The following is a 14,503-nucleotide window of genomic DNA, read 5'->3' as shown; positions in this document are numbered from 1 at the left end:
TGCCCTGATGGCCTCCCCCAGTGGGAGGGTCTGGGCTCTTTGAGGAGGACGTCTCACCCCTCAGGGACCCTCTCCTGCAGGGCTGAGCCAAGGTCAAGGCTGCAGCTGCTGGGCCCAAGACCTTCTTTCCTGCGTTCCAGATGCCACGAGGCTGGCCCCTCTTGGGACTCGGCTCAGAGCTGGCGTTGAAGAGCAGTTCGTCACGGAGCAGCAGTGCGCCCGGGAAATGAGAGCTGAGGCCTTCCCTCTTCCCCCTCCCCCCGCCACATCCCTGGTCCTGCATCTCACATCTCTCGTCATAGCTCCACATGCTTCTCCCTCCTCAGCTCCTTCCCAGCTCCGCTCAGCCCACCTGCTGTCCCCGGTTCAGCATCCTCTGCCGGCTGCCGTGCCATGTGTTGCCAGCCCGTCTTAGCCCTGAGTGCGCGCGTCTGAGCACCGTTTCCCAGAGAAGCCGGGGCGGCCTGCAGGCTGGAGCGATTGCCCTTCTGCCTCCCGGATTCCCCCAGTGAGGACCCAGCTTCCCCAGAGCAGAGGGAGCCTTGGTCACGGTGCCAGTCTGTTAGGCACAGCCACGGCCACGGAGAGGGGGGCGTGTCTCTCCTGGGACCCCTGCACCCTCATTAATTCCAGTGGAGGTGACTCCCGGCCAGGCCCGCACCCTCTCTCTCTCCCTAAGAGGACACGGAGGAGAGCAGTTGGGCTTTTACTGTCTGAGGTGTGGGGGATTAGCGGCGGGACTTGCCAGGAAGAAGAGATTTGGGATGGGCCCTCATTACAGTCCTAAACTTCCACCCCAGTCTCTTTGGACTTTGCTCTTGATGTTTAAAACTCAAACTGACTTCTCAGCACATTCAAACTGGGCCAGGACTTTGGCAACTGTCAAGGGGTGGAAACCAGTTAATTGTTCTGTAGCATTTCCCTTTAATAGCAAGGATCTGAAAAAATGGTACGTGGGGGCAGGAGGTCAGAGCGCGACATTTCCTCATTTGCTCCCAGGGTCTCTTTGGATGAAGGCACAGCCACACTTGGAGCCCAAAGCACTATTTGGATTTAGGAGTCAGGATCAGCCCCACATATGGGGCTTTATGTGTTGTTCAAGTCCCCCTCCACAGCCCCTAGCCACCAAACCCCCCCCGCCCCCCACGCCAGCCCCATCCACTTTCCCAGGCTGCCTCTGTCCTCAGCATCGTGGATGTCAGCGGGCTGAGATGGCGGCGGCAACGAGCCTGGGACACTGCCCCTGGTGCCCTTTCTCCTCTCCCACGCCTCCTTTGAACCCCGGGCCTCAGGAGGTCCAGTATGAACCCTGCTCAAGTCCAGAGCCTTCTTGTGCAGAGGAGGAGGCTGAGGCCCCGTGAGGAGAAGACTCAGGGCAGGACTTGGGCAGCCTAACTCTCAGCCGGTGCCCCTAGCGGGAGGCAGTTGCTGCATCTTGCCTTCTCAGATTAGCAAGACGCTCTGTGCAAGAATCAAGGCCATGGGGGAAGGCGGCAGGCACCTGGGTGAGGAAGCGGGCAGGGAGGGCCATGCCCATCTGCAACATGAAGGGCTTCCTGGGCATCAGAGCGCTTGGCAGGGAACCAGGGCGAGGGTGTGTGTCCGCGTGTGTGGGCGGTTCTGTGAGTATGTGTATCCGTACGCATGCGTTCGTGTGAGTGCACAGAGCATGTGTTGTGTTTTGCTTCTCTCTCCATATCTGGAAAGTCCGATCACCCGAGGACGCTGAATTCTTGGGGAGGCAGGGCTGGGTCAGGCAGGACCTCGGCTTGGCCCCATTTTCTTAGCTCACTTTACTTGAGCATCTTTGTGACTTTGTATGCTTGAAGGGAACAGGAGCTCAGTTTTTGGGAACTGCTCTAAGATTTGACGGGTCACTGGTTGAAACTGGCACCCCCCTCATTTAGCTTGCAAGAGAGCGATCTCCGCATGACTGGTTTAAGGTGTAGGTGCTGAGCAGCCAGAGGGGAGGGGGAGAACCGAGGGAGGGGTGAGACAGCCGAGGTAGGACTTTGGAGGAGCACGTCCCTGGGGGCTCCGGCAGTCAGAGGGGAAGCAGAAAGGGCGGGCTCATTTAAAGGGGGATGGCCTCTGTAGAGACTCACGTTCCAGAGGGCACCATGGGTTTCGCTGTCAAGAGTGGAGTCCAGACGCGTCTTTGCTGAAGGCAGCAGGTGTTATAAGTGCCCAACATTCACGCCACATGTGACGATTGACGGAGAACTTCCCTCTCACGCTCTCCTCCCGACAACCTTAGGCACAGACATCATTCTTCTTCTTTTTTTTTTTTTAAAAAATTAATGGTGAAAAGAAAAGGGAAATTAGCAGATTAAATGGGGCTTCTGTAAAAGTTACAAATTTTAGCCAACAATGTGTCCCAGGAAAAGAATTACAACAGGATAGTGGGAAATAATGACAATTGCCCCAAGAATTGGGAACACTGAGTCAAAAGGAATCTGAAACTTTTCATCCTAATATGGAATAAAGAACAATATAAAGAATTCGAGGGAAAAAATCTACTCCTAGATCATGATGTGTTTGGAAGTAATTAGCCCTGTAGTATGGATCATGATGATAAGTAAAAAGAAATTTCAGAAACCTTGTGATGGAAGAGAGTCTTTACTCGCATGCGGTCTGAGTCAAGAGAGATGGCCACGGCCCAGCCACAGAATGGAGACGGTCTGTAGCACCATTCCTCTTAAATTTTCCCGGGGAAGAATCTGAGCTTCCTACACGGTGCAGGTGATGTCTCTCAGGTGCGCTGGGGGAGGCAGGCCTTGGAAACCCCGGACTTATTTCCGAATGTGAGCTTGGAAGAGGAGAGACTGGTGGTTGCTCTAGCCCAGATCAGTCGGTCTACACTCTCTTCCTGCCTGCATAGGTTTTTCCTTTCTCTGCAGGCCCCTCTCCCTGTCTTCTCCCTCCCTCCCGCAGTCCTAGGCTGTGGTCTTTACTTCCTCTCAGTTTCCCTGCACGCTCCCATCCTTCTCAGACTGGCCGGCTCTCCGCCAGGCCGGCTCCCCCTGCTTCCCCTCCTCACCGGCTCTCCCTCCAAGGCCCTGCGGTTGAGAAGCTGCCCGCTGTGAGGCTGTGAGTTTCGTGTGTGCACCTTCTCCTCTCTGGATGGCAGGAGCCCCAGAGGCAGCTGCGGCCCCTCCCTGACTTCCGCATCTTCCTTCTCCTGGTCAGTCTTTCTCCTTCTTCTCCCTTCTCCCCCAGGGTCCTCGCTGGGGCTCCACACTCATCCTGTAACCTCCTGAGGCTGGATGGGCTGGCAGAGTGGCCATGGGGACACAAGGGAGGTAGAGAAGCCTGTCACTCCCAGGATGGGAGCGTACATCTCTTGGGGATTAGGGGCTGTGTCCAGCCCCGCAGGATGGCCCCTTTGCCATCTTCAGCTTATTTCAGGTGAGTAACTCTGAGAGAACAAAGTGATTTGGAAATTTGGGGTGATTACCAAGGTGTGTTGCAAGTTTTGGACTCAACCTGTTGCTGCCAGGCCAACCAAAGCAGATAATACCTCAATTAGTTGTCTGGCACCGTCAGCCAGCCGAGCTCCCTGACCCTATATAAGGGTCACCCTCGGCCCAGAACTGCAGAAGTTCTCTGAGTTTCCTCCAGCCTTCTGAGTCCATCCTTCCTTTGGAATACCGTGCTGACCGCCGTGAGTCGCCAGGCCAGCTACAGCCAACAGTCCTGCAGGTCTTCCAGTGGGGGCCGTGGCCAGGGCTTCAGTGGCCGCTCAGCCGTGGTGTCGGGCCAGAGCCGGATCGGCTCCGCCAGGTCCTCCTCGGCCTCCTGCTCAGGGTCGGCTGCCTGCGCCTTGATGGGAGGAGGCTTCGGGAGCAGGAGTCTCCACAGCCTCGGCGGGAACAAGAAGATCTCCATGAGTGTGGCTGGAGGTGGCACCCAGGCTGGCGGGTTTGGGGGGGCCAGGGGGGATACTCAAGGGGCGGTGGTTTTGGAGGTAGCGGAAGAGGGACAGGTGGGGGCTTGGGAGGAGGAGCTGGAGGCTTCAGAGGAGGAGCCAGGGGTTTTGGTGGAGGAGCTGTTGGCTTTGGTGGCTCTGGTGGCTTTGGTGTCTCCGGTGGCTTTGGTGGCCCAGGTGGCTTCCCTTGGGGAATCCAGGAAGTGACCGTCAACCAGAGCCTCCTGCAGCCCCTCAATGTGGAGATTGACCCCCAGATTGGGCAAGTGAAGGCCCAGGAGCGGGAGCAGCTCAAGACCCTCAACAACAAGTTCGCCTCCTTCATCGACAAGGTGAGCCCTTCTCGGGACCGCTGGACAGTGAGACAAGCTGGCCCACCTGGCTTGTTCTCTGTTTCTTCTCCTTCTTATGAATCAGAGGAAGGACTTGGGGGTTTATGCTGTACCTCAAGCCCTCCGGGGCATATCAGCAGGTGGTGGACCTGCTGAACGCAGCAGCAGATGATGAAGATCCTGAGTCCCTCACTGGGTGGAGTTACTGGCCCCTGCACATGCCCATTACTGCGATGGATCAGAGGCACTGCCAGGATTATTTGTTGCCATCACAGAGGTCCCTTCACTGTTGCCTTTTGAAACCCAGACACAGAATTCCTCCTCTATCCCAGGGGAATTGTGAGCTGCTCCTCTTTGAAAGAGAGGCTGACTCTGCCAATGCTGGATTTGTGTCTGAGAGATGAGTCACCCTGCCATCCACCTAAGGAGAGAGATGCAGAGAGTTTTGGGGAGGTGGGAGGGGGCAGGGGGGAGAGGTTCCTCCTCCTGGGTGGTTCTCACAGCAAGATTTCAGTGTGAGGAGCTGCAGACATGGAGGCCATCGGACATTTGTGGACACGTGTATGCGTGCGAGCCAGGCTGAAGAGATGTTTTACAGGGATTTCCGTGCTCCGGACATTCCATGCAAAGGATGTTATGACAACTGTTTTGGTGACTAGAGGGCATTTGGGTGTGGCTGACTGCTAACAGAGGGTTTCAGTAGTATGCTGAGTACGATGTGTGGAGATCTCTTTGTGATCCTGGGTTAATATTAGGCCCTAAAGAAAGGGTTTCTGAGGACTCTTTGTGGCACCCCTCACCATACGTAAGTGTCCTGGACAAAGCTGAAGGAGGAGAAGTTGGTCTTATCTTTAGAATATCAGATCTGGGCAGAGCTGGAGCCTTTGAAAGTCAGGTGACCTGCTAGTCCCCAGCAGACACCTGGGTATCTAGACAAATTATTCATAGAAAGGTAGAAAGTGATGTGAAAATGCTTCTCCTCCACAGAAGGTAGGTTTCGCCACCCAAGGCCTTCTCATCATCCCTAAAGGGGGATTCCCAGATCTTGGGGTCCTATTGTCCAGCATAAGGCCTGGCACGTTCTTGGCACTTCGCAAATGTTTGTTGAATGGCCAATTGGTTGATATTTACTCCACCTGCTTATACAAGTTGGCCTTGAATTTGTGTACAGAAATGTTTTGTAGCAAATGAACTTTGAGACATCTTTAGCCAGTGGCTCAGTTTAAAAGCAGCTGAGCCCTGCGTTTAACAAGGCTGGGCGGAGGGGCTGACCCTTGGTGTGTCTGGACCCTTGTTCCTGGGACCAGGGCTGCCTGATAGCTATTTCTTTACGGTTTTGTCTATTCCCCACCCTAGTGCAGTGTACGCAGATGTACTTTAAACCTCCTCCTGAAGGCTACATCTGCCGTCGGATGCTGGAATCTCCTGCTGTTTGTTGAGTACTGAATGTTTGAGGAATGAATGAATGAATGACGTCATGGGAAGATCGTCGAGCCTAGGTGTCAGGAAACTCCAGTTCAGCTTTGTTACTCGCTTGTTGTGTGACCTTGGTTATCTCTGGGCTTCAGTTTCCTTACCTGTGCAATAGGGCTCTACCTGCCCTGTGTTACCCCAACGCTGCTGTCCACACGGGGTTAGCACAAACTATTGCAGCCTGCAGCATGCAGCCCTGCTGGAGACACAGGGAGACCCCTGGGACTTTGTTCTGGGGGAGTCAGAGCCGCCATGATTGGAGCTGGCCCTGGACAGCTCCCAGATGCTCTTTTGTTGTTGGGTGGCAGATGCGGTTCCTGGAGCAGCAGAACAAGGTCCTGGAGACCAAGTGGAGCCTCCTGCAGGAACAGGGCACCGGTTCTAACACCAACAACCAGAACCTGGAGCCTTTTTTTGAGAGCTATATCAGCAGCCTCAAGGACTTCCTGGGCGGGCTGCACATGGAGAAGAGCAAGCTGCAGGGGGAGCTGAGGAGCATGGAGGAGCTGGTGGAGGACTTCAAGAAGAGGTGCGCGCCCCCAGTGCCCGGGGGAGGGGAGGGTGGGCTGCACGGTGGGAGAGGGCAGATGACAGGCGTCTGGGCTCCCGTTTAGCTGTGTTCCAGCTGGCTTCCAGCTTGTAGGAATTTACCCCCTCTCTCTCTGACTTTCAATATCCCAGTCTTTGAGGCAGTGGCTCAGGGCTTGTTTGGGGCAGAAACTCTCTTGGGAATTTACGGAAAGGACACATACAGATAATTCTGGGGGGTTCCAAGAGACCCTGAAGCTCATTCATGAACTTCATAGACTCAGATAACCCTTCAATCCTCCCTGGACTACATCACCTCCAAGTTCCCTCCAAAGATGAACTTTATTTCCCCTGTCAATAGGCATCTAAATGAGAAGCAACTTACTTTATCGTTCAGAGTTCAGACTCTGGAGTCTGTGTGCCTTGGTCAAGCCCTATTGTGCCACTTATCAGCTCTGTGATCTTGGGCAAGTTCCTTAGCTTCTCTGTGCCTCAGTGTCCCCATCTGTAAAATGGAGAGAGTGATAGCATTTCTCCTATTGGCCATAATGAGGACCAAATGAGTTAATACAAGTGTCATTTCTGGAGCAGGACCCGGCACATTCTTAGTGACCCATTCTTGGTTTTCATTAATTCAGGAAGTATCTACTGAGAGCCCAAGGGGCTACTGTGCTTGCTGTACACAGAGCTGGCCCCAGGCACTTCCCCAGAAGCTCCTGGCAGCTCAGCCACCTCCCTTTGGTCACATAATAGTTTAAAAAAAATCCAAGTTTCTCCAGGAGGCCTTCCAGGATTGATCAGAATAGAAGCCCATGAGGAAGGGGCTTCTACTCTAGTGCCCAGTAACCGCCATCCCCATTATCACACAGCAGGTGCTCAGTAAAGCCTGTTGAATGAGCTGGGTCTCCCCTGGACCCAGGAGGCTGCACGCTGCAATGACACAGGCCCTGGGCTAAACTGGTGGGACAAGAAGCCCTGAGTCCATGTTACTCATTGGAAGTGCTCTGGGGCCATGGCGACGTACCCAAGAAGGTAGACCAGAAAGTAACTCGCTTCTCACAGGTACGAAGAGGAGATCAACAAGCGCATGGCTGCAGAGAACGACTTTGTCATCTTGAAGAAGGTGACCGGTCCTTCCCCACCTCCCACCCTGGAGCCCCACTCAACAGAGCGCTGTGAAGGCTGATGGGAGGCAGGAGCTTGGTCCTGCTAATTTGAGGGTCTCCTTTAGGTCATGTAGGGGAGGGCCAGGGCCAGGGCCAGGGAGGGGGGTCCCCTGAGGAGCGCCTGGACGAGGGTCTGAAGGAGCCACTGGACTTTCGCCATGTTGCTTCCGAGGGGCGTGTGGGTGTACGAATCTGACCAGGCCTTGAGCTGTGATTGGAAAGCAGACAAAGACAAGAAATAGGATCTCTTTTCAGGGGTGTATTCCCAGGAGCTATGTGGAGACGGCCTATGAGTGTTGCCAATGTATCTTCTCCCTCGGAAATCCTCCTCCCCCAGCGTCAGTGTAACAGCCGCAGCCTCGGCCGTGTCCTTCCTCTCGCCCTCACAGCCTCCTCCGCTCTTCTCTGATCCACGTTTGCCAGCCCAGCCTACAAAGTGGCCGGTCTAGTCACGTTAGGACGAGTCCACCTGTGCCGGGACAGGAGCCTCGTTTCCCCTGAGTGGGGGCTCCTGATGGGCAGGTCCCCGGGGCCCCTTCCTCCTGCCCCTTCCCCTAGTGCCCAGGACTGGGCTGAGCCCACAGGTCAGCGGGGACAGTGACCGACTTCTCTCTCAGGATGTTGATGCTGCCTACATGACCAAAGTGGAACTGGAGGCCAAGGTGCAGAGCGTGACAGATGAGATCAACTTCCTGAGGGCCCTCTATGACGCCATAAGTCTCCTCCTCTTCTTTAAGCCTTGGACCCACCCCCTCCGTCTCCTGGAGAAGAAGGTGTTCAGAGGCTCACCCGTAGGAGTTTGAGTCGTGTCTGTCCTTCTGACAAAAGTGGTCCCTTCCCGACTGTCCCTCAGTCTGTTGGGAGCCTTCCCTTTGGGGAGCCCTGGGGTGGGTCTGCTCAGAAGTGGCCATGTCTGTCTGGCTCTGCAGGAGCTGTCCCAGGTGCAGGCAGACACCAGTGACACGTCCATGGTCCTGTCCATGGACAACAACCGGGACCTGGACCTGGACAGCATCATTGCCGAGGTCCGTGCCCAGTACGAGGCGATCGCCCAGAAAAGCAAGGTGGAGGCCGAGGCGCTGTACCACAGCAAGGTGGGTGACACCATCACGTAGCTTCAGAGAATCTTGTCTCTCCCGCCAACCTAGCTGGGCAGGCCATCTGGAGGGCAGATCCTGCCTCTGAGTCGTTCTTCTCCACATCTCCAGCATGGCAGCTTCCACTGGTCTGGTCTTACTAGCAGACATCTCCCTCCTAATCAGAGAGCTCTGACTCGGCTCTAACGTGGTGCCTCTCAACAGGAGGGGAAGGTACGACTTCCCCCCAGGAGACATATGACAACGTGTGCAGTCAGTTTTGGTTGTCACATCTGGGAGTGGGGGTGGGCCTCCTACTGGCGTCTATGGGGCAGAGACCAGGGATGCTGCTAAACATCTTATAATGCATGAGATCCTTCTCCCAAACAAAGAATCATCCTGCCCCAAATGTCAGCTGTGCCAAGGTTGAGAGATCCTTAAGCTAGCTCCCTCTGGCTGCACCCCCTTCACTGTTGGAGAGGTCTCCATTTCCCCTCCACCAGTCTGGCTCTTGTCGTCCTGTGCTTCAGGCTTGATCACACGGAGGGGTTGAAGCCAATGTCTGGAAAGAAGTGTGGGGAGGGAAAGGGAGGTGGAGCAAGGCTGAACCACAGACACAAGGAGTTCTGCACCTGAATGTGGCAGAGCTGGCCCTTATGTGTCTGAATTTTCTGGCTTTTCTGCCCAAGGAAGGGCAGCCTGCTGGTTCAGACAATGGCTCCTCCTCTCATGGGCTGTATTCAAGTCCTAGCCCTGTCACTCAAGGGCCGATGTGTTTAGTCATGGTACTCAAGCTGTCTGTGTCTCAGTGGTCCCATTTATAAAGTGGGGATAATAATGCCTTGCTCATCGGGTTGTTGTGAGGTTTAATGAGATAAAGCACAGGGCCTGGGGTAAGGTGTCTGCCCAACTACAGCAGCCATTGTGCTAGGAGACAGGTCCCCTAGTGCAGGGGAGAGAGCACCCGGTTCCCCCAGCTGGGTGACCCTGCACAAGTCACACGTCTGTGTTTGGGTTTTCTTGTTGGTGACACGAGGGGTTGGGTTAGGGGACCTGTAAGGCCCCTGCTGGCTTTCTGAAAGTGTGGCTCCTTCCTGCACAGTTGGGAGAGCTGCAGACCACGGCGGGCAGGCACGGGAGGACCTGAAGAGCACCAAGAGTGAGATCTCGGAGCTCAACAGGGTGATCCAGAGGCTGCGGGCCGAGATCGAGAGCGTCAAGAAGCAGGTGAGAAGGAGGAGGAGGAGCATGTGTCCGAGTCTGCGGGTTATGCTTGTAGCATGAAACTCAGGGCTCGGCACGCATCGCTGTGACATCCTGGCCCAGACCCACGCATGCCAAGACTGACCCGGAGCAGTTCCGGGCCAGGCGCTGAACAAAGGCTGTCATGTGGACCCTGGAGACTGAAGGCTCATGTGGGCCAGAAATACAGTGTGCAGACGTGATTAGGGAGGTCTGGGAAAGAAGCTGATTGTGTGAAGACCAAACTGGGAGAGTAGCCAAGGAAGCCCACATCCAGATGGGCTAGGGCAAAGAGATGGTGTCTCTGCTAATTCAGGAAGACTTCCTGGAGGAGGGAGGTTTGCAGAAGATGCTCAGTCTCTTACCATGAAAGAGGAGAGAGGTACCGGAAGAGTCTGACTCCTCCTGAGCTGGGCCAGTCCTTGAGGCCTGATGTTGCTAATGCCACTCCTTGCCATGCTAGCATCTAGATCGAGGCCCAGGCTTTAACCTCCACGGGCTGTAGTGCCCTCATGTGCTCAATGTGAGGTGACCCATGGGGAAGCAGCAGGCACAGGGCAGGCCCTCAGTGAGCCACGTGAAGCTAAACTGGACTCCTGGATTCCCACCCCCAGAGCGCCAACCTGCAGACAGCCACCGCGGATGCAGAGCAGCATGGGGAAGTGGCCCTCCAGGACACCAGTGCCAAGCTTCAGGACCTCAAGGCCGCCCTGCAGCAGGCCAAGGAGGACCTGGCCCGGCTGCTGAAGGAGTACCAGGAGCTGATGAACGTCAAGCTGGCCCTGGACATTGAGATCGCCACCTACCGGACCCTCCTGGAGGGCGAGGAGTGCAGGTGAGCGGGAGTCCCTCTGGTTCCCAGGAGGCCCAGAGGCCTGGTGGCTTTCCGCTGAGCCTGCTGCCAGTGCACGGGTGCTGGGCGCACTGCTGGAGGTGGTGGTAGCCCTCTGCAGGCCCAGCCTCCTCTTTTTAAGGACCACCAGGTGCTGCCAGACCTCCAGGAGAGCTGTGTCTTCTGTACAACAGTGACACCATCAGAACCTCCTCTCCCGTAGATTTCTCTACCTTTCATGTCTCACGTTTTAGCCGTAAAACACATGTCTGCAAAGAGGAGGAGTCATAGGCATACATATTATTTCTATGCCATTTCTTTATTGTCTTAATTGTAGGTTTTTGAAGGGTGGGTTCCTGTAGCCTGGCACTTGAGTATGGGGCTCTGGCCTATGTGGGTTCAAATAATATCTATTGAATAAACAGGATCCTGAGAAGTGAGGGGAGGATGGGTGGGCCCAGGAATAACCCTCTGCTCTGTTATTCTCTGGGAGAACGTTCGTGGAAAGGGTAGCAACTTAAGTCCAGCCTTACCCCATAGAAAGAGGAATGCACACCATGGTTTTTTTGAGCACCTACCCAGCCCATTTCTTATTGTCAGCATCAGTTAGGAAGGGGCTGGGGGATCAAGGCTTTCATTGCTGTCGACCTAAGCAAGGTGCATTTAGGGAAGGGAGGACCTGGCACAAATGTCTAAACTCCGGGTCTGGTCCTCCCACAGGATGTCTGGAGAGTGCCAGAGTTCCGTGAGCATTGGTGAGTACAGGGCTGTTTGTCTGGGAAGGGGCTGGACATTTATGGAATAATGTTTCTCAAACCGCGGGCCGGTGCTGGTGTGAGATGATTCCATCCGCAGGCTGGGTAGCGGCTGGATAACCCTAAGGCTCTCGGTCTCAAAGGGGCCAACCTTCCTTCCCTTCTTGCGGCCTGCCCTCTCCACCCTCTGGGAATCTCAGTGGGCGGTACCCCGGGGAACACGAGTGGGGCCGCAGGGACTGCGGGCTGGAGGTGCGAGGCTCCCTGACCCCAAATGCTCTCTGCAGAGATGGTCTACATCATCATCATCAGCAGCGGCGGCGGCAGAGGCGCCCTGGGAGGAGGCGTCCTCCGAGGAGGGGCAGGCGGCCGCCGGGGCCTGGGCAGCGGGGCCAACGGCGGGGGCCTGGGCTCTGGCCGCGGCTCGGGCGGGAGCTCTGTGGTGCGCGGGGGCTTTTCCAGTTCCCGGGGCTCATCTGTCCTCAGCGGGGGCGGCGGCAGCAGCTCGATCCAGGTTTCTCAAAGCTCCTCCCAGAGCCAGTGGTCCCACCAGAAATTCTGAACCGGGCGCCCGAGGTCTCCCCGGATCCCCAGGCTCTTTCACCAGCCAGCACATCCCCACTCTGTGCGCTATTCCCGACCCCCGTGGGGCCCTCGCCTAACACACATTCTGACCTGCGCCCCTGAGCCCCACCTTCCTGGACGATGGGCTTCGTAGCCCAAAATTTCCTGGGAAGGATGATCGGGCTGAAAAACCATCTACCCTCACCAGGCCAGTCTCGGGGCAGTGTCCAGGATCGGGCCAGAGCCACCGCCCCTGCCCTGCAGGCATCCCCAACCCGGCTACTTATCTCACTCCTTAGGGGGAAGCCCCAGCTGACCCTGCACACACCCTGATCCCCGCCCTGGTAGGCAGGGGTCCCCTGGTCCCCACCTCCTGCTGGTGCTTAGATTTCCCATGAGCAGTGCTTGTCGCTTCTGGGCTCCCAGAAAAGAATTCTCTGTTCTGTGTCTTCAATAAACTGCATTATGTTTCAGACAGGGTGGTGGAATTTTCATTCTGGGTTCTAAGGTAATTGGGTCTCATCTCCATGGCCAGTGGGTCACCTGAGGTCTCTTTCACACACTGAGCTCTGGCCTGACCCTGGAGGGAGACCCTCAGAGGCAGTTCTGAGTGGCTGGATCTTTTCATCCACCAGATGCTCTGGATGACATGGATCAACTTCCTTAACTGATAAGATTTTGAATTCGTAAAAATTTCATTACATTTGAAAAAAAATGTAGGGTAGATTTCTTTGCTTTTCAGTAATTCCAAATCTATCTGAAATTGCCCAGTAATTACAGCTACTCATAATCAAATGAGTTGCTGATAGTAAAATATTTTCAAAAGCAATGATAAAAATTCAAATGTTTTATAGCAAAAAATTATCTATGCCGAGGGTGTGTTTTATCCTGAGTGATATGATGTGGGGTGGAGCCTTCAAATACGAAGAGTTATGAGAATCCAAAAGAACTTGGAATGGTCACGTGACAGGTCACCCCCACCCCTGACCCAGACACAGCACTGAATCAAGGCAGATCCAGGAGTCTGTGGATAGCACAGGTTCAGTGCAGGGCTGGGAGGCCCCCTCTCAAATCAGGGACATAAGGTGGGAGAAGCAAAATAAAAGGTGGATAAACCTAATGTGGATGTGTGTGCGTATCTTCTTCATAACGCATGGTCCTCGTTAGCATAAAGGATTGATGAAGGATGTCAGATAAACAGAAAGAGAGGATGCACCCATGGGCATCACAGAAACTCTTGGCTATGTAAACACACGGCTGCAAGAGAGCCCTGAGCTCACCAGGCTAGATACACACGACAGATAACTGCAGCTTCGACAGAGAAAGGTCTAGCTCTAGAGTGAAAAGCTGACCTGGAATTCAGAGAGAGGGAAGCCCAGGGGCTGTCCCACTGCAGCCTCACCTCTCAGAAGCAAACCCACTGTTGCCACATGCGGCAGGAGAGGGTCGCCTTTATCCTAGCGACAGAAGACATGCTTTTGACTCGTTTCAAACCTACCAAGAAATTGGCTTGTTTCTTTAAGAAGATGATTAAAGAAAAGCTTTTCTGCATCTTTGGCACAATTTGCAACATCTTTTCTTGCTCATGATGACGTTCTGATTTGTTAAGGGAAGCTGGCTGGAAAATACAGTTTGGTTAAAGCAATCCACATCCATTGTGCACCGATATAATAATCGGTGAATGACGCTCTCGTGTGATCTGCCTGGCACTCTGCCAGCGGCTTCTTATAAGTTAACTCACTGAATCTTCACAGAGGCAGGCAGAGTTATTACCTCCACTTTAGAAATGAGGAAACTGAGGCACGGAGCGGTTCATGAGCTTATCTGGGGTCATACGACCAATAAGGGGTGAAACCAGGATTCAGACTCCAGCAGCCTGAGCCCAGAGCTTCCCTAAACCGCTTCAGGAAGCAGAGAGTGATCCAGCACCGTGGGAAGCTCTCAGGCCTCGGCATCAGGCTGCCGGGGGTGATCTGGGCCTAGCACCCTGTGCAACCGGGCACGCTGCCCGAGGTCCCCCGCCCCTCCTACCCCGCTCAGTCTCCTCGGGAAAATGTGGCTGTGCAGGTTGGATGATGTCATCTGTTTAACTCCTGGTACACTGTAAGAGCTCAAAAAAGGGTCACTACTATTTATGGCCATTTCAGGAACGCAGCCATTCCTTAAATGGAGGGGATGATGATAAATTGTTAATTCCTTGTGTTTGTTTAGCTCTGTAATCTCTCCCCCCATGGGCAAGGTGAGATCTGATCTGGGATTTTCCCACAGGTTTCATACTTTCCCCATGGATTTGGGATTCTGGTCCCTACCCCACCACTGCCTAGCCCTGGTACCTCGAGTCTGTCTCGTCTCCTTCTTTGATCCAGTACAGAGACGCATCCTCTGCCCAGACAACCCCAGCTCCCTGCTGGGGCCTCACAGTTTCTCTTGGAGTTCAATCCAAGTCAAGCCTGCAGCTTTATTTTCCTTTGGGCCCACACCTGTTCCGCTGCTCCCTTTCCTCAGAGATGAGAGAGAGTCACCAGCTTTATAAACAGGTGTATAAACAGTCGTGACTTCCAGCACGGTGGATGGAGGAGCTTAATGTGCCTGGGACAATATTGTCTC

General features: G+C 54.7%; 1 protein-coding gene across 1 annotated transcript; it reads left to right on the top strand.

Moving 5' to 3' along the window:
- Positions 1 to 3,376: 3,376 nt before the first annotated feature.
- On the top strand, positions 3,377 to 11,894 carry LOC106835320 (keratin, type II cytoskeletal 3-like). The gene is given in 12 exon segments (XM_070494198.1): positions 3,377 to 3,408; positions 3,712 to 3,921; positions 3,972 to 4,260; positions 6,042 to 6,262; positions 7,324 to 7,384; positions 8,045 to 8,137; positions 8,357 to 8,521; positions 9,606 to 9,639; positions 9,642 to 9,730; positions 10,360 to 10,580; positions 11,298 to 11,332; positions 11,620 to 11,894. Coding segments are annotated over 12 exon segments (1,725 nt in total).
- The last annotated feature ends 2,609 nt before the right edge of the window (positions 11,895 to 14,503 follow it).

This window comes from Equus asinus, chromosome 22 (genome assembly GCF_041296235.1).
Source record: "Equus asinus isolate D_3611 breed Donkey chromosome 22, EquAss-T2T_v2, whole genome shotgun sequence".
NCBI classification, from domain to species: domain Eukaryota; kingdom Metazoa; phylum Chordata; class Mammalia; order Perissodactyla; family Equidae; genus Equus; species Equus asinus.
This window is presented reverse-complemented; position numbering and strand designations above follow the sequence as displayed.